We start from the raw sequence: 20,187 nt of genomic DNA on the forward strand, positions 1-20,187 counted from the left end.
AACACCATTTAATCCAAAAACCATCCACTCCCTGTGAGTTAATTCTGACTCTTAGCAACTGTGGCAGTTAGGGAGTATGTCAACTGGACACTCAAGGGCAAGGATAGAGGCAGAGCTCAATCTATCAATTAGGTTAAAGCCTGATGACACCTCCTTGGTGTAATAAGCCTTTTCTTACACTCAGTGGTTCTCAAATTGTGGGTTGTGACCCCTTTGGGGGTTGAACAACCCTTTCACAGGGGTCACCTGATTCATAAGAGTAGCAAAATTACAGTTATGAAGTAGCAACAAAATAATGTTATGGTTGGGAGTCGCCACAACATGAGGAACTGTATTAAAGGGTCGTAGCATGGGAAAGGTTGAGAACCGCTGTGTGAAGGGCTAATTAAAGGAAGAGACCAAGCAGAGTCGCATCCATTCTCTTTGGCCCTTTGCCTTCTGCCAGAGATGGGTATTGCCTCGGGTTCCCTGATCTCATCCTGCATCACATGCTGATACCAGGCCGCCACCAAGAGACTACCAACAGTGGGTTCATTCTGCCTATTTCGGACCTCTGCCTCCACCAGCCTGGACCCCTGCTGTCTCGGCTTCATCATCTTGTTACCTGTTTGTCAGTTTCCAGGGATCAGGCAAGGCCTGAATTTAAGCAGACTTACCTATTTTGACAACTGTATAAGCCATTTCTTGATATAAATCTCTGTCTATAGATAACACAGACCTGTATCACTGATTTTGTGGACCTGTGTAGGGTTTCCAAGACCAAAAATCTGGATGGCTGTAGATAGCCTTATCATTCTCCAGTTGCTACACTGATTATGATAAGTATGCGACTAATTCTTGGATTGATGCATAAGATCGATAAGGAATCAAGTTTCTACTTATCATAATCAATAAAGCAGTTGGTGATTAACAAACGCTCATCAATAATGAGTTAATGTAAAAAAAAAAAAAAAAAAAAGCAAGGAACATACCCAGGACTGGAGTTCTGAGGCAGGAAGATAGGGTAATGGGGCAGTCAAAGAAACTTGACTTTGAAGGTCAAAAGATACTTGTTTTCAGTGAAGCGTCAGGCATGGAATCTTGGTAGATATTGGCAACCGGGAAGGAAATGCTGTTAGAGCCAGCTCAGCTGGCTGAGCAGGGAGAAGACTCAAGAGAAAGTGGGAATTCTGCATCGATGTTAGTGAACTGAGTAGCCTGCACACCAGCAAGTGGAGCACAAAATACAAGAATAAAGCCAGAGTCCCCAAATCCAAACAAAGGGACATGATCCACAAAGTGCCAAGAAAAGTACATTTCAAAACTGGGCTTTAAGACCCTGCTAAGAGCTACAGGGGACAACACTGGAGACACAGTGCAGGAATTGCGCCTGATATGACCCCACCACACCAAGGCGAAACACTAAAGGTGTGCAACAGAACAGCAAGGGGAACAGAACAACTAAATCCCCATGGAACACAAAAAATCAACTGTGGGGCCAGGGCGTGGCACCCCATTAGATTCAACCAGAAAAAACTGGTAAAGGTCAACATAAAGACCTTGAACTATTCACAGACTTTTCTTTTTTTGATGTTGTAGGGTTTTTGTTGTTGTTTGGATTTGGTTTCTTTTGTTGCTTTGTTTTGCTCTGTCTGGCTTTTATTATCTCTGCAGGTGTATCTAGTTAAGGTAGGCGGGCTAAACAATCTAGAGGAGAGAACAACCAGACCAATGATTCTGGGAGGGTGGGGGGTGGGGAATGGGAGAGGGGGAGGCAGGTATTAACAACCTCAGGGACACGGGAACAACAAGTGATCCAAAATAGATGTCAAGGCGGGTGTAGGACGCTTGGTAGGGCTTGATCAAGGACAATGTAACAAGAGGAATTACTGAAACCAAAATGAACACTGAACATGGTAGTGGGACAAAAGGAAATAGAGGAAAGAACTAGGAGGCAAAGGGCATTTATAGAGGTCTAAATACAGGCATGTGCATATGTAAATATATTTCTATATAAAGCTGGGGAAATAGATCAATGTCCATATTTATAGGTTTAGTATTAAGGTACCCAATGGACATTGGGCCTCTACTCAAGTAGTCCCTTAATGCAAGAACACTTTGTTCTATTAAACTGAAATTCCATGATGCTCACCTTCCTAATACAATCGCTGAAGGCAAAGTGGGTGCGTAAGCAAATGTGGTAAAGAAAGCTGATGGTGCCCAACTATCAAAAGGCATAGCATCTTGGGTCTCAAAAGCTTGAAGATAAACAAACAGCCATCTGTCTGAGAAGCAACAAACCCACATGGAAGAAGCACACCAGCCTGTATGACCCCGAGGTATTGAAGGGATCAGATATCAGGCATCAAAGAACAAAAACTCATATCATTGTGAATGAGGGAGAGTGCAGAGTGGAGACCCAAAGCCCATCTGTAGGCAACTGAATGTCCCTTTGTGGAAGGGTCAAGAGGAGGATACAAGCCAGTCAGGGTGCAGTATAGCACCGAAAACATACAACTTTCCTCTAGTTCTTTAATGCTTCCTTCTCCCCACTATCATGACCCCAATTCTACCTTACAAATCTGGCTAGACGAGAGGATGTACATTGGTACAGATAAGAGCTGGAAACACAGGGAATCCAGGACAGATAAACCCCTCAGGACCAATAATGAGAGTAGTGATACCAAGAGGGTAAGGGGAAGGTGGGGAGAGAAAGGGGAAACCGATCACAATGATCTACATATAACACCCTCCCTGGGGCATGGACAACAGAAAAGTGGATGAAGGGAAATATTGCACAATATAAGACATGAAATAATAATAATAATTTATAAATTATCAAGGGTTCATGAGAGAGGGAGCGTGGGAGAGGGAGGGGGGGATGAAGAGTTGATACCAAGGGCTCAATAGAACAAAATGTTTTGAAAGTGATGCCAACAGATGTACAAATGTGCTTGACACGATGGATGGATTTTGATAAGAGTTGTATGAGCCCTCGATAAAACGATTTAAAAAAAGAAAAGAAAACCTGTTATGAGTGAAGTGTCACATCGAGAGACAAATGTAACACATTTGGTGCATTTACAGAGAGGCCCATAAACTCCAGACAATGTGCTGAATGGACACCCTATAAAGGGAATGCTGCCTTCAGGAAAGAGCTTTCTGGAAATCCTGTCCAACTTAAAGGAAGAAACCTGCCTCCTTCTAATTGGGTGGGGAGGAGGCTACAGACTGCATGCACATTGTGAGGAGCACACAAAACAATAAACAAATGATCCTCACTTCCATTGTGTTGATGCTAGTTCATAAGCCGATAGAACAGGGTGGTACGACCCCTGTGGGTTTGTGAGATTGCAACTTTTTATATGATTCGAAGGCCTCCTCTTTCTCCTTTGAAACCACTGGTGGTATTGAACTGCTGGCATTGTAGTGAGCCGTCCAATGAGTAATCACTACGACACCAGAGCTAAGAGTAGCATGCAAAGCACCTCCGAAATGGATTTAGTTCACACCTCTAACACAGTCGAACTTTCCACTGAGCCAAAGCCTTAACAAATTGTTCATAGCGGTCAGGCATATGCCATAGTGTAGATGGTGCAATTTGCTTCCAGACTGCTACCTAACCTCTCCTTCTGCTAAGTCAGCCTCTAGCTTACAAAAGAAAATGCACAAGAAGTGGGACCGCGGAGCGGTGGGGAGGAAAAGGAGACCATGATGTCAGGAGGTCTGCCTGCGGATCCTGACAGGAAACTCCCTGCTTGCAGCCTGTGATTACTTTCTCCCGGGGAGAGTCTTGACTCAATGGTAGCTCTGTCTCACTCGGTACAACAACAGGTGTTACAATCGGTCATTAAAACACGAAGGTCACTTTTTCAAAGCTGGTGATAGTGCTTGGTTTTGTGGTCTTCCTTAGCGGTCAAGTCTAGAGGCTGAGTCCTAGGATCTAAAAAAGCATTTTCTTCTCTGTGCTTTCCCGTTTAGCAACTTGCGTCTAACCTCTTGCCATAGTGCTCCTTCCAGCTCCTAGCGACCCTGTAGAACAGAATGGGAGTTCTCCCTAGAGTTTCTGGGACTGAAAATCTCTACAAGATCAAACTGCTTTGTCGTTCTCCCTTGGAGTCTCTGGTGGACTTGAACCACTGACCTTATGGTTAGCAGCCCAGTGCTTAACCCACTTTAGCACTAGGGCTCCTTCCTAGGGTGCAGGGGAGGGAAATTTCCTAAAAAGGGGGTTAGACAAAATTCTGAGGGACCTTAAAAGCAAAGTCAAATGTTGACACTAATTTGTAGATGACAGCAAGCCCTTGTGTACTTTCTGTGCGGGGGAAACTGCACAACTAAGAAAATTACATTTGGGCCCAGTGAATGTGATGTGGCTTTGTACAACAAAGCACAATAGTAACTACTAAAGGATACAAACGTCCGTCTTGACACATGAGGTAATAAAAATCAAGGGTTCCAAAGCTGAGAACAGAAAACTACAGACAGCATTTCAAAATAATAGTAATTGTTATAAATGTAAATATGTTCAATGCATTAAAAAAACATGTGAATGACCTTCTAATACTCACAACCACCCTGCATCGACCAAACACTGCAACCTGCCATAGTGCAGGAGGTGTACTAAGAAACAAACTTAATTAAAAGAAACAAAACACTTTTGCCCTTTAAGCAAAACTGCTCCCTAGGCTTTCCAAGGCTGAGATCTTTTAGAACCAGAACACCAGGCCTTTACTTCCTGATCTCTATGGTTGGATTGAATGGCCAACTATTAGGCTATTAGCTGAGTGCAGCTGAGTGCACCATCCAGGGACTTCAGGTTAAGCGGGCTAGGTAATTTGCTTAGACATGTGAGCTCCAGACTAAGAGACTAAAGTTCTGATCTTTTAAACTACCAGGTTTCTGTTAATTTGCTAGAGCAGCCACAAATATATATATATATATATATATATATATATATATATATATATATATATATATATATACACACACACACACACATATATATATATATCCTAAATGACATTGCCCTACCAGTTGACATCAAGCTAACTTCAACTTATAGCAACTAATGTGCACCACACTCTAGAAATGGCTGACTTTTTGGGGGGAGGTGTGGGGAATAGAACTGGCTTCCAAGACACCTCTGGGTAAACTCCAACCTCCAACCTTTCACTTAGCAGCTGAGTCTGTGACCCATTTACTCCACGTAGACACTCCCCAAATGACATTTCTGTTGTTAGGAGCTGTAGGGTCACCCACACTCTCAACTGAATGAAATACTGCCTGACCCTGCGCCTTCTGCAGAATTGGTTGCGCCTCAGCTCGTCTAGATCAAGGGGGATTTCATTGGCTGCTCTTTTGGCAGTAGATGCCAGCCCTTTTTTTTCAGTCTCACTCAGTCTGGAAGTTCTGCTGATCCCTGTTTGGCATCAGAAGAACACACAAGCTGCCACTGACAGATGGACAGTGACTGCCAGGAGGTTTGTTGACTGGGAATTGAACCCAGGTATCCCAACACGAGGCAAGAATTCTACCACTGAACCACCAGAGCAGCCCAAATCACAAACACCCTGAAAGTTTGGTGATATACCATTGGATGATATCCTTTTCAAAGGAGAAAAGAGGGGAGTGACTTCCCCTCGGTGGAACCTTGAAGGGATTTGAATTGACCTTGGAAAGCAGGGTAGTATGATTTCTTAGGCTGTGTTTATTCCATTGGCAGACTGCTTTACAGTAATTTGTTCCCTGCCGCCTATTTAGATTGCGACTGTTATCGGTTTGACTGGTGTTAAGATGTTAAGACTGACATAATATATGAGAGCTAATAAAATGGTGAAGTGCTCTGCTATGGAGTCACTGAGCCAATGCGATGGTTTATAACAGCATGATGAAAGCGAACAATTGGGCACTGTGATGAATTTGCGCTGTTATAATTTTGATGGTCTAGGGATTATAAATGATAAGTGTTAAAGAGTAATGCCACATTCCTTTTGCCCCTAGGCTCGGTGGGATGGCTTGACTGGGCGTATCACCTTCAATAAAACTGACGGCCTGAGGAAGGATTTTGATTTGGACATTATTAGCCTCAAAGAGGAAGGAACTGAAAAGGTAATGCCCTCCTGGGTAATAAATCCATTTTTCAGATGAAGAGCACGGCCTAAGCTATGCACGTACCCGTAACACATACAAGTTACACCTCCAGCAGGGAAATTTGCACATGCAAATGAGGACCTGGTCATGGCATTCATTCTGTGTGTCCTTTTATGTCCAGTTCTCTAGCTCCCTCACCCTCACCATCAAATAGATGTTTTTAGGCTACATTCTTAAACTGTGCTTATTATGTGAATGATATTGATATTATGTTGTTGATGTTTTACAGAATACTTGACTTAGATAGCAAGTGTGAATATATTATCACATAGGTAAGCCAGTGAGGGGTATCCTTAGCCCCGTTTGTCAAAGACTTTGAGAAGTAATTTTTGTTAATAAGATTTCAGAAACTCTCCATAGCCCTTTGTTGGAATGGCATCCAATGATTACACCGAGATCAATTGCCAGTGTGTAAACAATGCCACTGAGTTATTTATAAAAAATTTGAATGGATATACCTTTGGTGTGTTAAAAATATTTTTCTTATTTTAAATATTTTGAAAAGAATTTAATTTTAATACACAGGACAAATTAATGACAGAATAAAATAGGATACGAAGGATTTGCTAGGGCAAATTAATTTTTCATTTCTAATTTTTTAAGCAAAACTGGTAGAAATTAAATTTGAATATTGGAATCCCTTTTAAGGATATTTTTCATTATGATTCTAAACCTGTGAATCATTAACATTCAAATTTAGTACTGTTTGGGGTAATGCAAATGTAAAAAATTAATAATAATAATAAGATAATTTGGCTTCCCAGTACATTATAAAATACCAATTTAATATTCACAACAATAAGAGGGAATCAATTAACATTTAGATTTTGAATATTTTGCCCCTCAAAGGCTTAAAAAGGAAGAATTTTAAAATCCTCAGAACAATTGTCCAGAGACCCCAATTGTGGGATTCGTCTTATTCCCTATAACAGGGTCTTTAATTTAAACAGATGGGTTTGGAAGAGTCAATTGCATAGTTAACAGTAAGGTTGATTCTTAAGATGAGGTCAGGTTTTCATTTCTGTTTTGTTGCTTTTGTTAAATGGGATATGGATCCACCCACCCCTTCCCTCAGGTCTATGCTGCCTCCCCTCCAAAATAGAAACAAGCAAATGGAAGCAAAGATTCGTCAAGCTGAATGTAATAGAAGGTGGTCACTGGTGTAGACATGCATAAGAAAACTAATTCGTTTGCTGCTTGACGCTCTCCCACGTGCTATGGAAGCTCAGCATCCATAATAAGATGTGGGATTTGAGCTGGAAGGAACAACAACTGGAAAAAAAAATACTTGTTTTGAACTACAAGCCCATAACAGTTGTGTGTGTGTGTGTGTGTGTGTGCTTTCTTTATCTCCGCTTCCTTATAGCACCCTTCTGTCCCCTCTAACTGTGCGGAAGGAGGAGGAGAACCGATACAAGGAAATCTCGTGGTCACTCAGGGAGCTATCTGATGCTTTCGCGGCAGTGGACAGACTGCAGGGTTAGGCACGCAGTATTGGTGTGTTTCATCCAGGGCAAAATCAAATTAGATGGACGTGTTTTCTCAGTTTGTTTTTCGTCCCCTCATTATTTGCAGTAACTCTTCTTTCTTCTGATGATTAGGGCTCACTTCTTGAGAGGTTGACTGAGCCTTAGGGTCATAGGGGAGTCAACCTATTTCTCTTAGGAGCCCAATGAACTTTGCATGCGGGGCCTCCTGGGACCAGCAAGAAGGACAGATAGGAGGGGGGAGGCTCATTCTCTAAATGTCACTCAAGCTGCTTCTGTCTGGAAGCCCACATCAAAGACTATGTCACCAAGCACGCTTTCTTTTTCCACCTTAGAAATAATTAGAAACACACACACATATGTGCGTGTACATATGAAGAGGCTTCAGAAAGTTCATGTGCAAATTCTACTAACTTTTTATTCTGTTTCCACAAACACTTTGAAGACTCCTCCTATGCTGTTGCTGTGTTTAGATGCCGCCCAGCGCATTGTACAACACTGCCAGCCCTGTACTAGCCTCACAACTGTGACTCTGCTTGAGCCCCTCCTAGGAGCATCTATAATAAAGTTTATATAATGGTAGCATATGGTCCAAAGAATTCCAGGGGATTTTTCCAGGGAGATGCTGCATAAGCATGCAGGAGAGTTTCCTTTTCAGAAAGCCAAACGCCTCCCCCTAAGGCGGGTTTAATGGGTTTTTCCAGAGGAAAGAAGGAAACAAAAAGCAGAAACTTAACCATCAGCTGAGCTAAGCATGATGGACTGAATTATGGTCTCATTCCCCTGAGTATCTGATATCAGACTGCTAGGTGGCTTTTGTGGCCTGGCCAGCCCCCTACACATTGATATTGATTATTAGGTATGTCCAGGATTTAAAAGTTATAAAGGCTCTTCAATTATTTTTAAACTTTTGAAGGTTTTAAGATGATCTTCTGAGGAACCAGGAGAACAAGAATATGGCTGAACAAGTTTATAGCTACTATATCTTTGTTACAAAGGGGTATTTGAATGATTTTATGGTCCCTGTGCCTCCATACCATTTCTTTTTCTCTGTTTAGGGTATATTCCAGAGCAGTCAGTGACCCTTTTGAATTTTCCTAAACAGTCAGAAAAGTGTTGTGATTTGTTCCTTGGTCTCTCTATAGATAGTTAGACAAAGAAATAAAACTTCAGATGTTAGCACCAACAATTAGAGAATACTAGATTTCTTTAAAATGTTACAGAAATGGTGACGACCCTTCAGTGTCAGCCACATTGTGATGCATATTCAAAAAGAGCTTTATGTCATGTGCTTGTTTTATGAATGAAAACTATAAACAAACAAAACTCAGGTCTTATCACCAAGTAGAAGAAATTTCTGCCACATTCAAGAATTTAGATAATCTCTTCAATACACCTGCTTCTGGGCTTTCTATTGAATTAAGATACATGACCCCAAATACTGGGAGGGAATGTAACATGATTAGCACTTGTGCCCATAAAATTTCTAGGAGCTATGCCCCCATTTTAATTAAGTGCTATTTTTTTTATTTTTCCCTCCAAAAAGGCTTCTGGCGAAGTGTCTATGCACTTATATAAAGTGTGGAAGGAGGTTTGTACCGTGACAGCAATGGCAGGAAAGCCTGGGATGGGAGGGCAGGGGAATGTCAAAGAAAAGCCTACATCCTCTCAGTTGGCCAAATGAATAGATGTCTGATTGCAGTTTAGAGGCAATGTTCTATTAAAGGGGGGGGAAAGAGGGATTGAACATATCCTTGCTTAGCATTACCCATGAGTTGAAAATAGGCTGTCAATGGATTAAATAATGACGGATTAAATACTTGCCCCTAGATTATTTTTATGTCTCCCAGGCAGGATCAGTCACTGTTAGTTCTGAAAGCAAATAGCTGCGAAAAAAGCAGGCACTGGCCCATTTAAACTCTTTCTCAAATCATTAACTCTGTGCCCAAAGGGAAATGAAAACAGCGAGGGATTTGATCCAGCAGCCTAGTCAGAAGAGCCAAGGCCAAGGCCACTGAAGGCTAGGGTCTCTCCTTCAATGCCATAACCGCACAGATGAACCATTTTCAGAAACCCCCCCTTCCTATGAGCCGCCTTTGTCTGGCACAGCATCTTTGTCAGTGCACACAGTCTCACAATTTGTTTGAGAAGCACAATCTCCGGAGGACAAAAACATTCAAGACCTTGAAAGGAAAATGAAATGATCTTACAAATTATAACACCCACTATTCCATAGCTTATTGTACAGTAGCATGTTGCCAATGAATGTGCACAGATTAATATATAAGCAAATGTGAGACATTAAAAGCATTTGGATCAGGAAGATGTCCCAGAAATAGACAAGCATGGTTTATCAGCCTTGTTCTCTCTCGCTCTCAAAACGCACTTGCTAAAATTTCAGTTGATTGATGAAAAGACCTTAAATTACTTAAGGTTGTTCAACATGACCAGCTTCGTCAAGTTCATGTTCATGTTCAAATGATCAGTTAAGTTGGAGAAAGTGTAAACTATCTCTCTGTGTAGTCAAAAAGCCTTTCTCCTCCTTGGTATTTGTAGAAGGGCTCAAAATGGCCTTTGTTTACTTTAAAACAATAACAGGGATTTAATTAACTTTTTTTAAATCTTCAATACATCAGGTTGCTATTGGCACAGATAGTGATCCCAGTTTTCTCACTGCTGGTAAATAGATGCACCTAAGTGACATGCAGAAGGAGCTTATTATACTAATCCAGCTTGAAACTCCTGGCCCGTTAGACAGAGAATGAATTTAAATGAATTAATTTCAATCAAATATCAGAGGGTTGGAGCCCAAGCTTGGAAATGATACCTTAGGGAGGGAAATGTTCTTTAGTTGTCACTAAACTGCAATAATCCATACCCACTTCCCGTGGATGTAGTTCTTGGTCTCCCTCCTCTATGCATTTCTATCTGTACCTCTTGCCGTCCTAGTAACCCTCCATCTCCCACATTGTAATGTGTACATACCATGGCGTGCCCTTCTATCGCATAACCGTCAACAAACCAGAGTGCTAGCAAGTCAGTCCCAGAAAGCCTATTGGCCTGCCCTACAAGGCCTCCATCTTCAAAGAGGAGGATGTGCCCCATCGTATTTAAATTCTGGAAGCCTTACTCCACCCTCATCCCTGGTACAAATAGAAGGGAAAAACAAACAAACCCGTTGCTATCCAGTCTATCCAGATCATGGCGAGCCAGTGTACGTGTGTCAGAGTAGAACTGTGCTCCACAGGAATTCCAATGGCTAAGTTTTGGAAGTAGATCAGGAGACCTTTCTTCCCAGGTACTTTTGGGTGTACTGGATCCTCCATCTGTTAGTTTGGCAGCTGAACATATTCCCCATTTGCACCACCCAAGGACTTCATGTAGAATAGATCACCAGAAATCCATTCCAGAGGAGCAACACAGCAATCTCTGAAAAAATCCCTACTAAAACATGTTCATGTTACTGTCCAGGGAGGAAACAGATATTGTTCTTCCGAGATAGATGGCCATTTTATCCAGCAGTTTGGGATACTGAGTGTAGGTGAATTACTCCCTAGGTTTGAAAGGTAGACACTAATCACTTTCTGAATATCCTTTTGTTGTGGCACCTTGTTTTTTTTTTACCTCTCAAAAGTTTGCTTAATGTTGCTCGGCCAATCATTTTGAAATGCTTCCCTTGGCTGTCCTAGAAAATAAATGAGTGTTCTCTCAAGCCAGGCTACAAACAGAAAGAAGGTAGGACCAGGCAATTTGGCCGTTGAGTGTGCCTCCCCGTGAATAATTGATCCACCCGCTACTACGTCTCCCTGGCAAATGACTGCTTGCTCTGGAGCTGTGCCGTCTGAAAACCGAGGTTCTGCCTCCTGGAGGCGCTCCTGCAGAGTCATCAAGCAGGACCAAGATGCTAAATGTCTCGGCATATGGTTTAGGGCACCCCTCTTCCGAACCAGCACCCCAGTGACACAGGATAGTGCATCTTCACAGGGTGATCCCCTTGCTGAAAATGTATTCATTTACTTCAATTAGCAGGGAAAATTAGTTGGTTATTAATACAAAAAGAGCAACTCTTCCATTTTGCTGATTATGTACTTTGAAAAGAAGGTTGGTGGTTTAAATTGATGTGTTCCCTATCTACTTCCCAGAAATTGCCTTATCTCTGCCCTGACACTCTTCATCTCAATGTAAAGGAATTGTACTTTGCAAATAGTAGAGAAAAAACATTCTCCTCTTTCTCATTTTATGGAGCAAAGTTCACATTGCATGAGACTGTGTGACTCGGTTGATTGGAAATGCCAGTCGCTCACTTTTGTGGGAATAATAAGAGAAATACAAATTAGATTAGATGCCAAGCTGTGATGTGCATTTTTCTACACTTCCAATTTGTATCTTTCATGGAAATGATAGAAAAAACTGCTCAACATTGCCATTTGAAAAAATGAGTGTAGTTTCTTAAAATACATACACGAATTCCATTAAATGAGTTACTAAAATTACAGTTATTTTTTTCCCCCTTCAATACTTAATTTAAAATTAGCTTCCGTTTTGCCCAGTGGCTATGTCAAGGTTTAATTAGAAGTTATGCCAGGGTTCACTTTACACATAGTCTTCAGAAGTCCATTGCCCACAGCCTAGAGAGTACTGTTGGGGGAACATCATGGTGTCCTGTTTTCTAAAAGCAAAGTTCCTTGTCTCTGAAAAGTGACAGAAAGGATAGAAGTTGAGAAGAATGTAATGTGTATCCCTTTCCTGGTCTTGAAGTTACCAAAGAAAATGAGAGAATCTTGGATCAATACATATTCTTGTGTGCATCCTAAGAGAGAAACATGATGTAGGGTCTAGAAACACTTATTTAGGGTGATGTCTTACATACCATCTCTAGCACCCTCTTCCTAGGCAGGATCACAACACTTTCACATTCATAACGTATCCTATGCTCCATCCAGACAATTAAAACTTCCTAATTAGATCTCTATCTTTTCTTGTCCAATCCAATTTTTTCAACCAATCCCAGTTAAAGCTAGAAAGAAAGCAGTGAAATTCAAATAGTTTACCTTAATAATGTATAGATGTGTGATAGCCTTAGATATTTCCACAAAAAATCTTGATTATTAAAAAAAAACTTGTCAACCTAAATCAATGTCTAGTTTCTGAACAGAGACAGTAAATCAACATTAGAAAATAGAGAAAAGAGAGGAGAACAGAATGAGGCCTAACATTTCTACATATGTGTTGTTTAATCATCAAAAACAGACCATTTTCTACATTATGCTAATGACCATGTTGACACCCAGTAGGGTTAATTAGTATACCCACAGTGATACTGGGCTATGACCAAAATCGATGTGTAAAACTCATCTGAGGGGAAGTCAAAAGTTTTGCTTCCTGGGCTCCAATGCATACAGACAGGGGTTTATTCCAAACAGCAAGTGTTTAACCATATCGCAGTGATGAGTGGAGCACTTCAGACAAGTTTGCTCCAGAATACACTTCCTTGCCTTCCTCTCATTAGGATGTCTTAGAAAAATAAAAAAGATAAATCTTATGCAATTCATCAAAGCTACTATTGAAGGTTTACTAAAATTTGGATATTTTACCAAATCACTGAGATTTTGCAATGCATTTACAAGAATGGTATCCTGAAGGCAAAATGGGTACAGTAAGCAAATGTGATGTAGAAAGCTGATAGTGCCTGGTTATCAAAAGATATAATGTTTAGGTTCTTAAGGCTTGAAGATACACAAGTGGCCAACTAGCTGGGAAGCAGCAAAGTCCACATGGAAGAATCATACCACCTTGTGTGATCATGACATGTTGATGGGATCAGGTATCAGCCATCAAAGACCCAGAGCAAAAATCATATCAATGTGAATGAAGTGGAGTGCAGAGTGGAGACACAAAGCCCATCTGTAGACATTTGGACATCCCCTTATAGAAGGGTCACCAGGAAGAAACGAGTCAGTCAGGGTGCAGTATAGCACCAATGAAGCAAACAATTTTCCCAAAGTTCTTTAATGCTTCCCCCCCCCCGCCCCACTACCACTATCATGACCCCATATCTACCTTACAAATCTGGCTCTACCAGAGCCTGTACACTGGTACAGATAAGAGCTGGAAACACAGGGAATCCAGGACAGATAAACTCCTCAGGACTGATATTCAGAGTAGTGATACCAAGAGGGGAAGGGGAAGGTGGGATGAAAAGGGGGAACCGATCACAATGATCTATATAGAACCCCTCCCAGGGGAATGGAAAACAGAGAAGTGGGTGAGGGGAAACAGCGGTTAGTGTAAGACATGAAAAAAAATTCATATATTATCAAGGCTTCATGAGAGAGGGAGGGGAAGATAAGCTAATACCAAGGGCTCAAGTAGAAAGAAAATGTTTTGAAAGTGATGATGGCCACTGGTGTTCAAACATACTTGGCACAGTGGATGGATGTATGAATTGTGATAAGAGATGTATGAACCCCAGCAAAATGATTTAAAACTTTTTTAAAGAATGGTGTTGTACATACAGCAACATATTTTAGATGGACCAAGTGTTTTCAAGGAGGTCAGGGAGCCCGCCAAGCAAACCAAGAGAAAGAAGACTGTCAACCTTGGAAATGAAGAAACTGGCTGACATCCAGAAGCTGTCGGAAAAGAGCTATAAAATCACCATTGATGCAATAGTTATGAAAGGCAGACTCCATATGGGTTGGCATTTTCAATGTTAAACAATTATCTTGACCTCAGCCAGCTTTCAGCTGGACGGGTGGCACAAGCGCTGCAGGAAAAGCAACTATTCCAAGAGCTCATCTTCTCATTTCTCTTGTAACAAGATCAAAGTTAATGACGATCATATGATGGGGGAAAATTATAACCAAAGAAGAATCGTGGATTTCCCAATACAATCCAGAAAACAAGCCCCCACCAAAATAGTGACTTCCAAGGGGATTTGTTGCGCCATTTATATTCAAGATCTCCATTAGATCAGCTAAGAGGTGATTTTGTGTTTTTATTCCGAAGGGGCAATCTAGCTGGACTTTTCTCTAAGGTCACAGGACAATCATAGTAACACATTATGAAGAAGTTTTAAGAACTGGAAAATGACATTAGTTAGGAAAAGAACAAGAAAATTGCTTGGAAGATTTTTTTTTTTTCCCAGCACAACAATGGTTCTACTCATCCATTGAGGTTAATAAGGGCTGCCTAACAAGACACCTGCTACCCATTCAGGCTTCTTTTTCTTCCCATAGCTCAAAGAACAGTTTAAAAGGACATGATTTGAGGCCCTCCAGGGTGCCCAGACTGCCATTGTGATGCGGTGTGAGTCAGGAGCTCAGAATTCTCTGGAGGCTGGTTCCAGAGAGGAAGGCACAGCTTTCAGGAGTAAGCAGACCTACTTAGCGGATATGTCAAGAAACAAGAACTTTACATTAAATGTTTTGTTTTATAAAGGTGTCTAATATCTTGAAGCCATACTTTTTGACTTAACCTTATATTCTATCAAGTTCTCAAATTTTCTTTCACTGGAGGAATCTGTTAAGGGACCAAGTATACATGCACCTTGTCCATTGCAGAGTACGATGTGCCGAGTTGAATTGCCTTGATGGGTTTTCCTGTCCTTTGCTCTCAAGGAGCCACTAGTGGGATTCAACCCTCTGAATTATTAGTCGGCCACCAAGCATTCATCCATTGTATCCCTAGGACTAGTGACACTAACTTACTCCTGTATTTCATAGCGCTTTTATTTTTCAGTTTCTGAATTAAATAATAATAAATAAATAAATAATCACAGCCTTCCTTAAAATAGAAAAAGTTTGAAGAATATAATTACTTGGAGCCATATGAGTTATTTTTACTACTACTGATCATCTGTGTAGCTCTTTGCATATGCAAACAACTTTAAAAACAATATCTCATTTGGTCTTCTTAATATCTCACTATAGCCCTGACATTTGAAGAACCAAAACTCAGTGAGCTTAGCAACCTGTCCGAGCGCATACAGGAATCAGATCTGCAAGGTTCTGAAGCCTGTGTGTATCCCTGCTCATTAAGCTGGGATTAAATACTGAACATGAACGTTTCAGAAAAATAACTCAGTTCTCTATAGATCTTCTCCTAGGTTTCTCAAGAACGTAAACAAGTCAATATGCTTCTTAGGGACAAATAGCTAAAAATTGAGGCTCCAGGAGAAAACAGTGGTCCTCGTGTTTTAAAAAATCAGTGGGATTTTTTGAAAGCCAGTCACCTATGGTTGGTTCTATAATAGAAAGGTCAATGGCCAAAAAAAGAATGAAAGAAAGAAATATCCTCACTGAAAAATTCGTGGTCAAGAGGACAGACAAGGCAGGCAAACAGATTACAACAAAAGCTGCTTGGAGCCACAACAGCTGTCCATCTGGCCCTATCCGGGCCCATAAGAGCCATCGTTGACCCAGCACCACCTCCTCCATGAAGACAGACCCAGAACATAGTCTATCGCTCACCACATTTTCTTCTTTCAATGTTTCCTTTGGTAACAACCTCTCCACCAACAGTCCTTTCTTGTCATCTCATCCCTCATAAGCTTGAGAGATGCTAATGCTATCCCCTTGACACTGAAAATTGAGTGTCAATTAAAAACAAAGATTCAATAGAGTGTAAGCTCTGCAAGGACAGGACCTTTGGTCTACTTGGTCAGCACCATGTGCCCCAATGCCTGGGAAATGTCTGGCATTAAATAGGCGTTCAAAAAATACATGGGAAGGAAATATCTAAGAACAATAATAAGCTTAAAACCCTTAAAAACGTCTTGCCCGACCCCACCTCACCCTACCGAATAGCACAGATTTTCCACATGTGTCATCCACCATCATTTCCCCACATTTATTAGCATCACTGTGGTGTCCCAGTGTTCTCTCCCAAGACTGTGAGCTTCTTTGCCCATTTCTGATGTAAAAGGGGCCTCTCTTTTTCATAAATGCTCTCCCTGACAACCAGCACCCTCTGATGTCCTGTGTTCTGTGTAGATCGGGATTTGGAACTCCAACAGTGGGCTGAACATGACAGACGGCAGCAAAGACAGGTCCGATAATATCACCGACTCACTGGCCAACCGAACACTGATTGTCACCACCATTCTGGTAAGTTGGCGCATATCAGTTAGGATGCCTTTTCCAGACTAGGACCCTGATGGTGTAATGGGTTGCTCATTGGACTGCTAACTACCAGATCAAGAGTTCAAAACCACCAGCCACTCCAAGGGAGAAAAGTGAGACATTAATGCCCATAAAAAGTTACAGTCTTGAGGAAATGCCCAGAAGCTATCCTATCTTGTTATAAGCTCGCTTTGAGTCAGAATTGAGTCTATGGCAAAGAGTTTGGGATCTTTCTTTCTTTCTTTCTTTTTCCTCCTGTTTATCCAGACTACAGTACACCTACCTGGAAGAATTCCTGACTATTGGTTTCATGCCAGCCATGGGATATATATATATATATATAAAACTGTCATTGTGAAAAACTCTTATTTTCCAAGATGTCTGTGGGTGGGTTAGAACTGCCAGTCTTTGGGCTAGTCCTCAAGAGTTTAACTAGATGTACCATCCAGACTCACCAGTGTTATATTTATTATAATTTTCAAAAATAAATTCCTCTCATTTAGGCAAGATAAGAATGTATAATGTCAAAGATCATGGTCAGCTTACAAACCAAGCCAGCTGCTGTGGAATTGATTTCAACACATGGTCACGCTGTGTGCGACAGTTACTGTTTACTGGGTTTTCAAGGCTGGTTTTCATCCAAGGGGACTCCAGGTGGACTCAAACCTCGAACCTTCAGTGACCGTCAGACTGTGTTGATCATGTGTACTACCTAGGTTCTGCACTGATCCTGGTAGTAAAGGAGAAATAGCCATTGCTCATAGATTGGGGGATTTACTTTGTAAGGGTCTAAACAGAGAATTACCAGATGTGAGATCTGAGATAATTTCAAATGAGGAATTGGAACTCATGATAAAAGAAGACATGGAAATGGTCACTGGGATAAGATACCCTAAGAGAATCCACCAAAACGCACAGAGATAAGTGCATAATGAAAATGAGACGCAATTTCGCTGGGAGATGAGGAAATAAGATTATTTCGCAGACATCGCGTTTGAGGAAGGAGAATATCTATCTTTTTAAAATATAGGTGTCCTTATGGTAAGTCGATGAGGCTCTTAGATTAAAGCCTGGAAGGAGGGCACATCCCCTTCGTGCCTACCCTCTCTGCAGAGCCAGAAGTTGCACGGTGTGTTTTAATCACACCATTGATCCCCAGCGCTGCTACTCCACCAGACACATTGGAGGCAAATCCTGCCTTCCAAAGAGGCAGAAAGAGTCAAAGAAAAGAATGATATATGGAATCTATGTATTTGCATAAAGATGAGTTTTGTGAAGACAAGTGGTAAAGACTGACTTCAAAACTTAGAAATTATCTTCAGATATTTTTAATCTGTAAGCTGCTGATAGAACTTGGGTAAGTCAATTCTGCCTTTCATTATAGCAGTGTTTTCATATTTGGTTTATTTTCTTAGGAAGAGCCCTATGTGATGTATAGGAAGTCCGATAAGCCCCTCTATGGGAACGACAGATTTGAAGGCTACTGCCTGGATCTACTGAAGGAACTGTCGAACATCCTGGGTTTCATTTATGATGTCAAACTAGTCCCTGACGGCAAATACGGAGCCCAGAATGACAAAGGAGAATGGAATGGGATGGTCAAAGAGCTCATGGATCATGTAAGCAAAACTTTATCTTCTATTGGTCATATCTATCCGGGAAAGCAAGGGCATCATAATAGGAAGAAACACTAAAAAGAAAGACCAGTTCCGTGGTGACAGAAAAAAGAGTAAATATATTTCGAATCATGCGAGTCGCCACCAAGTGGACTCAGACTCAGGAGGACTCCATGTCTTCCCGACCCCGTGCCCTCCCCACCATCACAGCCATGCGGGACTCCACTGGGGAGGCCACTGTTTTCCAACTTAAGACGTTCATCGTCCACCACCATTCAACTAAGATACTGTTGTGATCCATAGCTTTGCATCGGATCATTTTCAGAGCAAGATGCCAGGAATTCCTTCCTATACCACCTTAGTCCTGGACCAGTGGTTCTCAATTTTCCTAATGCCCTGACCCTTTAATACAGTTCCTCATGGGATGGTGACCCCCAACTATACAATTATCTTCGTTTCTACTTCGTAACTGTAATTTTGCTACTGTTATGAATGGGGGACTCCTGTGAGAGGGTCGTTCAATCGCCAAAGGGATCACGACCCACAGGTTGGGAACCGCTGGTCTAGTTCTCTTGAAATCTGAGACTGAGAAAGTGTGAGTCCATCCATCAAACTGAATAAGCCTGAAAAAGTCTTAAATTATATAACAAAGTCCTAAAATTTTCAGCTCAGAATGAAACCTCATCTTCCCAGCTATTCTGACCGTGTTGCCAATCTTTTGCTTTTAGCACACGTTTTTCTTTTTAAAAAAATCTTCCTAAAATATTTTCTTTGCTTAGTTTCATTGTTTACAAGTGTGTGTGCACATAAGAAGAGGCTTTAAAAAGGCCATGGTGGGGGGGGGCGGGGATCCATGATCTTTTTTATTCTGTTTTTCCACAAGCCATTTGAAGTTTCCTCATCTTTACACAAACATACCTTCTGATTTCCCTTTGCTAGTCCTGGTGTCCCAGCTCACTGCAAGGTCAGTGGTTCAAACCCACCAGCTGCTCTGAGAGAAAAAGATGAAACTCCCTGGTCCTGTAAAGATTCGTCTCAGAAACACTATCTAGAATTGCTATGAGTAGAAATGGACTCAATGGCAGTGGGTGTGGGGGTTTACACATTAATAAGCATAACGGTGTAAATCCACTCTTTTCATATTAAAGCCAATCATCACCAGAAACTTCTCACATGGGAAGCTTGGTGGTTGTTGGTTGCCACTGAGTCCTCTCTGAGTTACAGCGGCTCCATGTGTGCAGGGTAGAACTGCTTCACAGAACTTTCAAGGCTCTGTACTTTTAGAAACAGACTGCCAGGCAGTTGTTTTCCAGGCATCCCTAGATGCAGTGGAACCACTAGTCTTCCGACTAGCAGCCCAACGCTTAATGATTTACAACACCCAGGAAGAAAGGACCATTAGGAGTTGAGAGTAGGGATCATTAGTTCCTGGGAAAAGCCAACATTGGGACAGAAGCTGGACCACAAAGGAAGTGATTTCTGACTTGCTTTTGTAGAGGGCTGACCTGGCTGTGGCTCCTCTTACCATCACCTACGTGAGGGAGAAGGTCATTGACTTCTCCAAGCCCTTTATGACCTTGGGCATCAGCATTCTCTACCGGAAACCCAATGGCACCAATCCGGGTGTCTTCTCCTTCCTCAACCCTCTCTCTCCTGACATTTGGATGTATGTGCTCTTGGCCTGCCTTGGAGTCAGCTGTGTGCTCTTCGTGATCGCAAGGTAAGAGGACGAGCCACTGAACTCATGAAAACACGCTTATGCCAGTCTCACACTGACCTGTAGGTTGCAGAGGCAGACCAAGATGAAGAACGTCAAAGTGCTATTTTAGC

The 20,187-nt window shown here is 41.6% G+C and overlaps 1 protein-coding gene across 6 annotated transcripts in view; it reads left to right on the forward strand.

Annotated features, from left to right (window-relative positions):
* Positions 1-20,187, forward strand: part of GRIK1 (glutamate ionotropic receptor kainate type subunit 1) — a 546,361-nt gene that overhangs the window by 469,767 nt on the left and 56,407 nt on the right. For 3 of the 6 annotated variants that reach the window (XM_075543398.1, XM_075543400.1, XM_075543402.1), the window contains 4 exons: positions 5,983-6,090; positions 16,613-16,726; positions 18,157-18,360; positions 19,854-20,077. In XM_075543398.1, the coding sequence (XP_075399513.1) occupies positions 5,983-6,090; positions 16,613-16,726; positions 18,157-18,360; positions 19,854-20,077 (650 nt within the window). Of the gene's footprint in view, positions 1-5,982; positions 6,091-9,165; positions 9,211-16,612; positions 16,727-18,156; positions 18,361-19,853; positions 20,078-20,187 lie in introns of all 6 variants that reach the window. The other 3 variants (XM_075543397.1, XM_075543399.1, XM_075543401.1) reach the window with 2 other exon arrangements.

This window comes from Tenrec ecaudatus, chromosome 2 (assembly GCF_050624435.1).
Source record: "Tenrec ecaudatus isolate mTenEca1 chromosome 2, mTenEca1.hap1, whole genome shotgun sequence".
Classification (NCBI taxonomy): Eukaryota; Metazoa; Chordata; class Mammalia; order Afrosoricida; family Tenrecidae; genus Tenrec; species Tenrec ecaudatus.